Here is a 12,593-nt window from a genome sequence, read left to right as displayed (position 1 = left end):
CGGTCCTGATCCCCAAGGACCCCAAGAAGGGACCGGTCCCCTCCAACTACCGACCAATAACCTGCCTCAGTACTACATGGAAGCTCCTGTCAGGCATCATATCGGCTAAGATGAACAGGCACATGGGTCAATACATGAGCGGGACACAGAAAGGAATTGGCAAGAATACCAGAGGCGCAAAACACCAGCTACTGGTAGACAGAACAATCAGCCGAGACTGCAAGACCAGACTGACCAACCTGTGCACTGCCTGGATTGATTACAAGAAGGCCTATGACTCAATGCCCCACAGCTGGATACTGGAATGCCTAGAATTGTACAAGATCAATGGGACCCTAAGAGCCTTCATCAGGAACTCAATGGGGATGTGGCGTACAACACTAGAGGCCAACTCCAAGCCCATAACACAAGTCACCATCAAGTGCGGGATCTACCAAGGAGATGCTCTGTCCCCACTGCTGTTCTGCATAGGCCTGAATCCCCTCAGTGAGATCATTAACAAGACTGGCTACGGATACCGACTACGGAATGGAGCAGTTGTCAGCCACCTCCTGTACATGGATGACATCAAGCTGTATGCCAAGAGTGAACGAGACATCGATTCACTGATCCACACTACCAGGCTATACAGCAATGACATTGGAATGTCGTTCGGACTGGAGAAGTGTAGTCGGATGGTATCAAAGAGAGGGAAGGTAGTCAGAACTGAGGGGATTGAACTACCAGAAGGCAACATTGCAGACATAGAGGACAGTTACAAGTACCTGGGGATCCCACAGGCGAATGGGAACCATGAAGAGGCCGCTAGAAAGGCTGCAACCACCAAGTACCTGCAGAGGGTCAGGCAAGTCCTGAGGAGTCAGCTGAATGGTAAGAACAAGATCCGAGCCATCAACACGTACGCCCTGCCCGTGATCAGGTACCCTGCTGGGGTAATAGGCTGGCCAAAGGAGGAGATAGAAGCCACTGACATCAAGACAAGAAAGCTCCTTACCATGCATGGAGGGTTTCACCCCAAGTCCAGCACCCTGAGGCTGTACGCTAAGTGGAAGGAAGGGGGCCGGGGACTGGTGAGTGTCAGCACCACAGTCCAAGATGAGACAAGGAACATCCAAGAATACATTGGGAAGATGGCCCCAACTGACCGAGTGCTCAGTGAATACCTCAGGCAGCAGAAATCCAAGAAAGAGGAGGGAGACGAGGAACCATCATGGAAGGACAGGCCCCTGCACGGTATGTACCACCGGCAGATAGAGGAGGTGGCTGATATCCAGAAATCCTACCAGTGGCTGGACAAAGCTGGACTGAAAGACAGCACAGAGGCACTAATCATGGCAGCACAAGAACAAGCTCTGAGCACAAGATCCATAGAGGCTGGGGTCTATCACACCAGGCAAGACCCCAGGTGCAGGCTGTGTAAAGATGCCCCAGAGACAATCCAGCACATAACAGCAGGGTGCAAGATGCTAGCAGGCAAGGCATACATGGAACGCCATAACCAAGTGGCCGGCATAGTGTACAGGAACATCTGTGCTGAGTACAACCTGGAAATCCCGAGGTCAAAATGGGAGATGCCCCCAAGGGTGGTGGAGAATGACCGAGCTAAGATCCTGTGGGACTTCCAGATACAGACGGACAAAATGGTGGTGGCTAACCAACCGGACATAGTGGTGGTAGACAAACAGAAGAAGGCGGCCGTAGTGATCGATGTAGCGGTTCCGAATGACAGCAATATCAGGAAGAAGGAACACGAGAAGCTGGAGAAATACCAAGGGCTCAGAGAAGAGCTCGAGAGGATGTGGAGGGTGAAGGTAACGGTGGTCCCCGTGGTAATCGGAGCACTAGGTGCGGTGACTCCCAAGCTAGGCGAGTGGCTCCAGCAGATCCCGGGAACAACATCGGAAATCTCTGTCCAGAAGAGCGCAGTCCTGGGAACAGCTAAGATACTGCGCAGGACCCTCAAGCTCCCAGGCCTCTGGTAGAGGACCCGAGCTTGAAGGATAAACCGCCCGCAGGGGCGTGCTGGGTGTTTTTATATATATATATATATATAAAAAAAAGGAACATTTTACAACTTCAACCTAAAGCGCTCCATCTATGCAAGATGGCATGGGTGCTGTGTATATATATATATATATATATATATATATATATATACATATATAAATTGTATTATATGGAAGAGATAACAGCTGAACTTGAACTTGGGCTTGGCTGCACTGTAATGTAATACCACATTGTACCACTAGATGGTGTAGTAATCAGCAAAACCTTCATTTGGCCTGGGAAGTCAAATCTTAAACATTTCAACACTTTCACCTCCAACTCACCAGATGCAGCTCCGGCGCAGGAGGCGAGCAGCATCATTAGCGGCCGCAGAACCGGTTTATGGTGAAGCAGAGGCTGTTTGGCCTGAGACAAAAGCATCTGGTACATCCTGAGTTGCTCTAGCTTCATGTCCTCAGTGAACTGCCTCCTCAGACTCCACAGAAACAGCCTCTCCATCACACCCTCAAGGACCACAAACTCCAGGATCGGACCCATCGCTCCCCCTGGTACCGGTGCACAAACACTCCTGAGTCCCAGTATACTACTGCATTTGTTGCACAGTGAGGGATGATTTCTTTAATCCTACCTTGGCCCGCCTCTTCCTCCATCAGTAGAAAGAGCATGTGCTCCACGTAGTTCTGGACGGCGCTGGCCTCGTCGGCTGGGATGGGGCCTAGACGTAGCGCTCCGGAGCTGCTGCTGCCGCCGCTGCTACCATAACCTGTGAGGAAACTCAGCGCGTTGGTGCCGCTGCGACTCGGCTCGTGTTTCTCCAGGATCTTCACCACCTGAAAAACAACAGAAACACAAGGATGTAAAAGACAATGCGTTTACAGCCATCTTTATACGACAAGCAAAACAAACACCTGAAATGAGAGTGATTAGAGGAAATTACTCAGTAGATACTCACACCTGTTTTATCAAAGCGTATTCAGATTTTTTTAAAGTACATTTTTAAAGAATGTATTTAAAACTCTGCATGGAAAAGTTAAAAACTAAACTAACTAAACCAAAGCTTTATCCTGGTACAAACACAAACATAACAGCTGGAGACAGATTTATTAAATGAAATATGGCATAAATGATGTCACTTAATAATCTCTCAAGCGTCCAGGTTAGAAACGTCACTGGGGCAAAATGCTGTTTAAATTAATGCATGAAGAAAACAGAAACACATTATTTATATCATGTTTTTATTTTGGCTTCCTTTAGTTTCTAATGGTACCAAACTGGATCATTACTGCCATCACCTCTTTACCTCAATGCATTAGAAATAATATTTATATGCAGCTGTCTTGGACCCTTCTCAGCTGAACGTTAAAGGATTACAGTTGTAATTCCTCTAATGACCACTAGGCACCACAAAAACTTATGGAGTGGCAATGTCAATGTTCTATTTGAGGAGTAATTTTGTAATTCTGAGCAATTTTGACCTGTGTATATTTGATTTCCCTAGAGTTCGTGGACAAATTTGAGCTTACCTCGATCAGCCTTTGGAAAAAGGGTGTTTTGTTTATTTACTCTAGTCTGAATCAGTTAATGAGTTTATTTCCTGTACTTTTGCTTTTTGTAACACAGAGAAATTCCAAGCAAACCAAAATGTGTTGCTACAAACCACACAAGACCGTTCAGTCCATATATTGGCAGAATGTGTCTGTGCCGGGAGCAAAGAAAAGAAATACAGGCAGAGGGTGCTGCATTGCAGACTAATGGATAACATGGATAAGTTACTCCCAAAATCATCGTATTTAATTTCTTCGTAATTTCTGAAACTGAAACTCAGCTGAAATCTGCTGAGTACGATGTGCAGACTGAGGTGGGATCACATTGTCATCATAAATAAACCGCTTGGGAGTTTGTTTGGAGACAGACCGAGACAACCTCCGCCAACGGATGTGAGTGTGATCATCTGTCCTCACCCAAGTGCGATGACTGTGTTGAAATGTCCACATATGAAACGCGCCAAGGAGGAAAATTAACTGGAGCTCACATAAAATGGACTAAACTTTTTTTTTTAATTTGTCTAATAAAGAAAATAATTTTATTGCTGTAAAACATTTAAGATGCCACAACAGAGAGATAGCCGTGGGAGGGATGAAAAAGAGATGAATAAAATAAGAACGCAATTCACTCTCTGGACTTGTGTTAACCTTTGACATTGGCTGCTTCAGACAAGGACCGCATGCACACACTTGCAAACACACACAAAATACTTGTACACACACAGACGATGCAGAGTGTGTGGGGGTTTTCTTGGCAGCTGTGGAGAGTGATTTGTACTAAATGGATCCTGTGTTTAAGGGCCAGAGTCTGGCCAGTAATGCTGACACACATTCATAGACACACGCAGACAGTCACACAGTCATTGTAAGTGAAACTAGGCCAGGCCAGACAGAAGAGACAAAGAGCAGCTAAAAAAACATGTCAGTAGTGACTTTATCTGTGAAGCAAAGCACTGATTAACCAGTGAAGATGAAGATGATGCAGGAGTAAATAAAAAGATCACCTGTGCCCAGTGGTTCTTAAACACGATCATGCAGGTCTCTGGGTCCACACCTCTCAAAGTGAGGGACTTCTTCCGATGTCCCCCGATTACCACCGAGGCCATCATTTTGACTGACTGTCAGGGAGCTAAAGCATGATCCGGCTCAATGCGTGGAGGCTGTCTGATGGAAGGACTGAGGGTCATTACCTGGCTCCCTCTGCCCAGAATCAGTCTCTGGCACCGGGCTTGGTGGGCAGCTAGCCTGCAGAATATGGAGAAGGACAGAGTGGAAAGTTTGTTAATTTCGTCTTTCGTCTCATGATAAAAATTTGTCTTTATATTACTGTTGTTGCTGGTGTTGTTAGCCCTCCTAATGACATACACAATTCCTAGTGTGGCTGCTCTTTTCAGATTACTTTGGGAGTCCCATCTTGACCACTTGCGCCTATGCGTTTGCTGGCTCTCCATCAGTGTTTACACACAGTATGTATTTACCATGAATATTCTCTTTGGAGAACAGTGCAGTTACTGTTAGCCAGATACCAAGTTTGGGTTGTTGTACCAAGCCTGACCAACATGTCAGTGGAATCAATATTATCTACCTGCTGATATCATTTTTAATGGTGGATAGATCTAAATAAATAAGTAGAGAAGATGGGAGAAACACCCTTCAACTATGTTGTGAGTTGAACAATTGCATAGTTTGTCCACCAGAGGGCACTATGCAACCTCCCCATAGGTAACACGTGTTTTGAACTCCACAAACACAATAGCCAGCCGATGCTAGAAGAGTCGAGTAATCCACGATTTGTTGTGCCAGTAAAACAAGATCATTTTAAACTGCACTCTCGTATCATCTTAGTAATTACTTATAAATAATTATGTGTACATGTGTCTGAAAGAAAAAAAAATCTGTCGGTATATCAGATTTTTTAAAATCACCAAATATTGGTATCAGTATCGGTCTTAAAAAATCTTACATCTGAAGAGCCAAAGCTGTTTCCATGTCATGTATTTATAGTGAAACTCTACTTTGACAGTGTGACTATGAGGGACACGTTTAAGGTGCACACCCACTTTAGGATCAAGCTCCTGAGCTGATACACCAGCTTCAGGATTGGACTATGCAGTTTCTGTTTGGTTCTCCAAGTTCTGGCTAGAGAACCAGCTCACATGTGTGATGATCCTCAAACATCACTGAATGTTCCTCCATAATGTTCAGATGCCTCAGGATGCTAAACTAGAAGACAGCATTGGCAGCGTGATGCTCCGTCACAGTGCTTGGACACTGCAGACTGACTAAAAGCTCCTGTTTGGGCCCTGAGGCGCAGCAAATTTGTGACGAAATTGTGATTTGTCTGTGATGACACAGTAGAAGCTCCAGTGCAAGCAGTCATAAAAGGACTGCAATGTAAGAACAGCAGCTGCACTGGAAGGAGTTGCAGGTTTCCCACTCTAACTGTTGCTGGAATTGTGATTCCTCCATTCCCGGCATGTGCACATGTAGCTGTGTAAAGTGTGGATTTCTCTATATGTTTTTTTAAACACATGGGCTGTACATGTGCAGGGTGCTGGAATAAACAAATACAGTGACCTATTGTCCAAAGAATACAAATATTTTTAGCTTAGTTTTCTTCCCTCCAGGCAGCTGCCGAATTCTGTTCATTTCTCTACATTATGACAATCAACTCCCAGAGATTTGAGGCTGCAGGAAGGTAATCCACGTTTATTTTTAGCTGTGCTGGCTGCATAGCTCAAGTAAAGCCATTTCTGTTAATGTAACAGAAAATTGTGATGTCAAACTTTGAAGTTAACACAGAAACAGCACTGCTAGAAACCTATTTTCAACCTTTTACCCATCTGACTGATGATCTAATACCATTTGTTTTACATCCACTCGTGTGCTTTGTGATTCTTTATTGTCTAAGTCTTCATGTCTTACGTAAAGCACTGATTCTCTCCAACAAGAGGTCGCTGAGCAGAGAGGATTTTCTTTTTCATGAGGAAATCCTCTTATTTTAATTGTGTATATATCTGACTTTCACAATCACAGAGCTATTTCCTTACTCTGTGTCAGTGTTTGTGTGTGCGTGTGTGCGTGTGTGTGTAAACTAGCAGCAACAGCAGGAAGTAAGGCTCTTCAGTGGAAACAAGCAAACAGGAAAAATGACAACGAGGCCCACCCTGGGCGTTCTGGGACATTCCGTGAATTCCCATGGAGGTCTCGAGGAAATCACCCGGCAGTATTCCTACCTTTGCACTGCTGCTGCTGCTGTGATGCCATGGATGAGCGAGCCTGCTGTCTGCACTCGTAATGGAGAGAGAAAGAAACACACACAGTGACACAGAGCAGCACTAAATGTAACTCTTTACACTATCAGGGCCTGATTTATGTCCTGACAACATGAGGAAAACAAGTAAACACACACAGTTTATATCCCTAACCATCTGGGACTCTAATCTGTGTGTGTGTGTGTGTGTGTGTGTGTGTATGTGTGTGTGTGTGTGTGTTTCTTAATTTTTGTGTACCACTTTAAGTCTTTTGTGCCTTTGGAGTATCAACATTTTTCTTTTTGTGGAGACATTGATGCATTTAATAAGCATTTTGTGACACATTATTTTTTTCTTTGTGCCTTCAATGTGTGACACTGAAATAATCATTGTTTTTGTGCCACCCTAACATAAGTTATAGTCTTAGTTTGAGCCTGCCTATAAAAACCTACATTGCTCCATCAATAGCAGAAGGTAAAAACAATCAATAGCAGAAGGAGCCCATTTTCTTCCACTGCTTGTTTCAGTAATTTCTCCGACAGCCAGAGCTAAAATTAAATCAATAAAACTATATCAATTTATTTTACTTAGAATATTTTATGCAAAAATGCCAGCTACCAGCTGCTCAAATGGTCATATTTATACGTTTCTGCATTCTGTATTCATAAAACCTGTAGACTGTATAGAAATGATGGCTGTACCCACTGGTTTTGGACTTCACATTTTAAAGGACTTCAGTCTCTCCCACGTTGCTGTTGTCGAGCCAGAAGAGTCCATATGTCAAGAAATGTGTGTTGCTAAGTTACCAGCTAAACCAAGCAAGCTGTACACGGATAATTTTTAACATAATTACAATAAAATGCTCCAGTTGGCTCCATAATGTGTAATAAGCAAACCATCACTAGATAAGTTCAATGAGGGGGCATAAATCAAGAGTAAAGTGCACAAAGGTCCAGTTCACTGAGTTGAATTAGAGTAGATAGATGGAGGTACTGACCTATGACAGCTAACTTCTATTCAGTCACCTGTCAATCAAAGCAGCCACACCCCTAACTTTAACAGTATCCAGATGGATGAGATAAATGGAGAAAGAAAAACAGCCAGAGTGAATATGAAGGGGTAAATTAGCTTGAAGCTATAAATTTGAGCGTTTTATCGTGGGAGTCTCTGGGATTTGCTCACATTTGGAGCTTTGAGTGGTCATTAGAAGAAATGCAGTTTTTGATACTTAATTTTTAAGCCCTGGAGTTTCCAGCTTGCTTTCAGACCCAATTTTATGAGTCAGGTTTAGTTTGGGGTATGCAAGGCCGAGTGCATGGCTTCATCATCTGTCCTCACAAAGACGGAAGAACAAATGTGTGTGTGTGTGACTGAGAGCACGACAGAAAAAAAGAGGTAATCTCAGATGAGACGGCGCTGTTTAATCCCAGCCCGGCTCTTTCTGTGTGTGTCAGACGGTCACATGCCATCACACAAACCAGGGATTAAACACACGCACAAGCAGACTGACCTGAAGTCTTTTCTGACCTGGTTTTTAAAATCATTTCAGGCATTTAGCTGATTGAGATTTAATTTAATCGTGCAAATAACACACCTCGCTGTGTTGTTTAACGGGCTGAGTTCAGTTGTTGCATTGAGGTGTTTGCAGTCCTCTTACAAACGGGTAAAAGACTGAGTCATTTTGAAGAGCTCACTGAATTCAAGTGTGGTGCTGTGACAGGAGCCCACTGTTAGAAAAGTCTGTGAAATTTCACAACAGTTTGTGAAGCTGCTTCCTTCTTAGATAGCCCACAATCAGCTGTAAGTGACATTACTGCAAAGTGGAAGCATTCAGAAATCAAAGCAACATACTCATAAAGTGGCAGACCATGCAAAGTTACAGACCGGATTCACAGAGTATATAAAAGTTGTCAAAGCTCTGCTGACTCAGTAACTGCAGATCTCCAAACCTCTGGCATCAACATCAAAACAAACAAAAACCGCATGTTAGGAGCTTCATAGCTGAGCAGCTGTAGGTGTAAAGGTCCAGTATTTTTCTCTACATAGTGTAAATGAGGCCCAGAAACAAGTTTTTTCTTCTGTATTTCCAATGAATTCATGTTTTATTTATAAAGCTTGCAATTGCCAAACTTCATTAGAAGGTGGGCTCTTATGCCATGCCTTATTTCTTATCTGCTGTTATAGGAGTGAATGTTCATATTCCATGGCCAGGTTGGCCTCTAGCTAAAAGCTAGTTAATCACTCAAACTCAGCAAGGATCACTGACCAGCAGTTGTGAGCACTGCAGACACACCTGTTTACCTGCATTGTAAAGGAGCGGGGCCTCACGTGTGTTTGGTGAGGTTACATTATTTAAAGTAGGCCTGAGAGAAGTCACAGGATGGGGAGCCTTTTGGAGCACAATGAGCTGTCCTCTGTTTGTTTAGGATTTACAACGAGCTTCAAGGATACCCTGGCTGCTTTTTCACAGTGCAGGAACACACTGTGTGCCTCCTATCCTAGCTATCCTAGCTATCCCTGTGGGGGCAGGGATAGCTCAGTAGGTAGAGTGGTGGCCCCATGATCGGAAGGTCGGGGGTTCGATTCCCCTGAACAGCTACCCTGAGGTACCCCTGAGCAAGGTACCGTCCCTACACACTGCTCCCCGGGCGCCCAGTGGCTGCCCACTGCTTCACTGAGTGAATGGGTTAAATGCAGAGAGGGATTTTCCCCACGGGGACCAATAAAGTACACCTGGAGGGTAGATGCAAGACCAGATATATGAAATTATGTGTGAGATTAGAGCTTCAGAACTCAGGATACCTTCTGCAACACAAGTGGATATTTTTCCCTTCCCTCCAGAAGCAAGTTTCACCACTCTGTAGCAATCACAGCTTTACTTCTGTTTCTATTTCTACTCTACTACATCTTTGACACGAAATGTTTTACTGTGTAGTCCACACCATTTATTTTAAAGCTTTGCTTACTTATTGTTTTGCAGATTAAAAATATAATACATGTATAAACATACACCCATATAAACTGAAACTACAGATCAAAGTGACGTCAAAGGAGGCTAGTGGCCTTTCCTTCCTCCCCTTAGACATGGAACATTTTAAAACTGCCAGGAAGACCACAGATGCCATGACTCAGATGTTTCTCTTGCATTGTCCCTGTTAAGATGAAACCTAATAACAGAATCCATTAGTTGGGTGTTGATAAATTAGCTTCCTTTTTGAGTTTTTGATGCTACTCTGCCTCTGGTTTCTTCACACAATACTAGAAATCAATCATTTATAAATCTATTTATATATTCTGCTCTGTTGTTGCAAACAAAACTGTGCAGCATGTATATAAGTTAGTAAAATCACCCCCAGCGGCAACATTAACGTTAAACACCAATTAATAAATCAATAATTAAATATATAATTATTATACAAATAGCACATGTATGATTCTGCTTAATAACTGCATTTACTTTTGATAGTTTAAGAATCTTTAGTGCTAACAGTTATTCAATAAAAATGGTTTCAGGCTGTCTTTCAGTGTCAGGACTCATTTCATCCTTCTGTATGAGGCCACAGCTCCTGGATATCAGTGTTTTCTACACCAGTTCTTACTTAGACATAAAAAAACAGTTAAAAATAAAAATAAATAAATACATCCAGGGCACACAGAGCATTAAAAATGCATTTTATATTTAAGAGACGATTTCCTTCCCAATAAATGCTTGTTTCCTTAAAATAAAATCATTTTTTAAATTCTTTAAATTCATTAAAATAGTTTTTAAGCAAAAATCCATTCTATGAATGCAGGTTTATTAAGTTTTATTAAGCCAGGTTTGACCAACTTTGCGCTCCTTTAACTATTATATTTTGTCTATCCAGAGTCTTGTAACAGTAAACCCTCCTCTTGGTTTACATTACACTGCAGCATGAAAACACTGAGAATCCCAACATTTTCTGCACTTTTCGTTGGTTAACCTGAACCAGGCGTTTCTTACCTCGGCTGCCTCTCTAACTGTTGCTTGTTATTCCCAAAGTGAGAAGAAAAGCGGTTAAAACGCGTTTAACTGTCCAGAAACGTGTGTAAATCCTTAGGTTTGCAGTTTTAAAGCGGCCCGGCTGTGCCGCTTCTGAGCGCTGCGGAGTTTCTGAGGCTTTAAGCGGCTCAGCTGTCAATCACTTAGCTGCTGGGCGCTAGGTAGCACTTAACCACGCCCATAAATGTTGTAAGACCACGCCCCCGGCAGAGAACCAGAGCGCGAGAGAGACGGTTTTATACAGTACATATAACATGTTTGAAGGGTTATTTTCATACATGTGTGTCTGTGCAGCTTTTCTCTTTCTGTTTATCATTCTGTGAACTACAAGGCAATTACTTTAAGGTTATTTAATAGATGACATTAATCACCATTTTCACTGTTATTTCTTTAAGAAATCCTGATTAATCAGGTCATTTTCTTCTTCGTAAAAATGCAGAACTTACTATTTAGAGGCAAAAAAAACAAAAAACATTAGAAATGTATTACACAGTGATGGGTTCACAGGGTGTCTGCTACAACAACCTAAAATGCTAAATGACATGAATAATACATAAAGAATAAAGTAAGCAAGTGTTAACAACCCTGAAAGGCTTCAGTTTATCTAATTATTAAGAAAGTGGCCATTAGCTAAATAATTAAAAACAAACAATAACAAAACAACTTAAATAAAACAAAATAGTTCAATAAAATAACACAGATTAAATATTACAAAAATTAAATAGTTAAATAAGGTGAGGAAATTAGAAAAAGGAAAATGTGAAATAAATTAAAGGAGCTCAATATGTGAAAGTCTAAATCAATTGATAAATAAATTGTTATTAAAATAATTATTTCAGTGATTGATTCATAATTATTATTAAAAGTAGTCTTGTGCTCTTGTTTGTTTGCTTGTATTAATCTGGATCTTGGGTGACTGACAAATGGATTCATCATTTTGTATACGAGCTTTAGAATTTTATATTAAATGTTAATTTTTACACCTTTGATATATTCATAGCAAAGTAGAAAAGTTCAATGAGTTGATGCAAATCGCTAAAATCTTGACACTAACTTTATCTGTATTTAATTTGTACTCTTTCGATAAAACAAATAATTAATGTTCTAAATACGTTTTTCCCAACCATTTGGAGCCACAGCACATCACCAAACAAAAATGTCACAAAATACATATTGATAGTTGTTCCCTGCACCAGGCAGTGTGGAATTGGCTCAGTTTATCCCCAGTATAGCTTTTTTGCTTTTTTCTGACCACTCATCATGCTAGGGCCTTCATCTAGGTTGGAATTTTTCCAGGTCCCAGGTCAGACAGATTACTTTTTCACCTCAAATGTTTATCTATTGCTATTACAAGCTGCTATCTCACACACAGTATGTCTATTGTGTAATTTCTTTTCCGTCTTCCTCTGTTTTACTGGCAGTTGGCAACCAATTTAATTAGAGCAGGTAATTGTACCGCCCTCTAGTGGAAGAGAATGTAATTGTTCTGCCTGTTACTCACGCCGGTCACTTAGTGTACCAATCAGGTGGAACAAGATAATCTTCCACGGCACTCTGGTCATTTCTCACAGCACACCTATGTGCCGCGGCACAGTGGTTGGGAAACACTGTTCGAGACAGATATTTATATAAGCTGGGATGTCTTCTTGTTAAATTGTTAAAGTGGAATTATAAATATTCCAATTTAATACTGAAAGTATTAAATAAAGTCAAAATAGTCCACCTGCTTTTTTCCTCAAATGGAAATAATGTGAACACAAAATGTTC

General features: G+C 41.9%; 1 protein-coding gene across 1 annotated transcript in view; it reads right to left on the bottom strand.

The window, feature by feature from the left end:
* Positions 1-10,934, bottom strand: part of LOC146674046 (FHF complex subunit HOOK-interacting protein 1A-like) — a 25,840-nt gene extending 14,906 nt beyond the window's left edge. Inside the window, exons 1-4 of the mRNA XM_085392465.1 lie at positions 10,788-10,934; positions 4,556-6,837; positions 2,636-2,837; positions 2,331-2,552 (exon numbers count right to left, since the gene is read on the bottom strand). Coding sequence (XP_085248591.1) covers positions 2,331-2,552; positions 2,636-2,837; positions 4,556-4,660 — 529 coding nt within the window. The 5' untranslated portion in view covers positions 4,661-6,837; positions 10,788-10,934. The remainder of the gene's footprint in view (positions 1-2,330; positions 2,553-2,635; positions 2,838-4,555; positions 6,838-10,787) is intronic.
* Between the last annotated feature and the right edge of the window lie 1,659 nt (positions 10,935-12,593).

This window comes from Rhamphochromis longiceps, linkage group LG3 (genome assembly GCF_057381845.1).
Source record: "Rhamphochromis longiceps isolate RC_006_pf linkage group LG3, R_longiceps_female_GT1.1, whole genome shotgun sequence".
Classification (NCBI taxonomy): domain Eukaryota; kingdom Metazoa; phylum Chordata; class Actinopteri; order Cichliformes; family Cichlidae; genus Rhamphochromis; species Rhamphochromis longiceps.
This window is presented reverse-complemented; position numbering and strand designations above follow the sequence as displayed.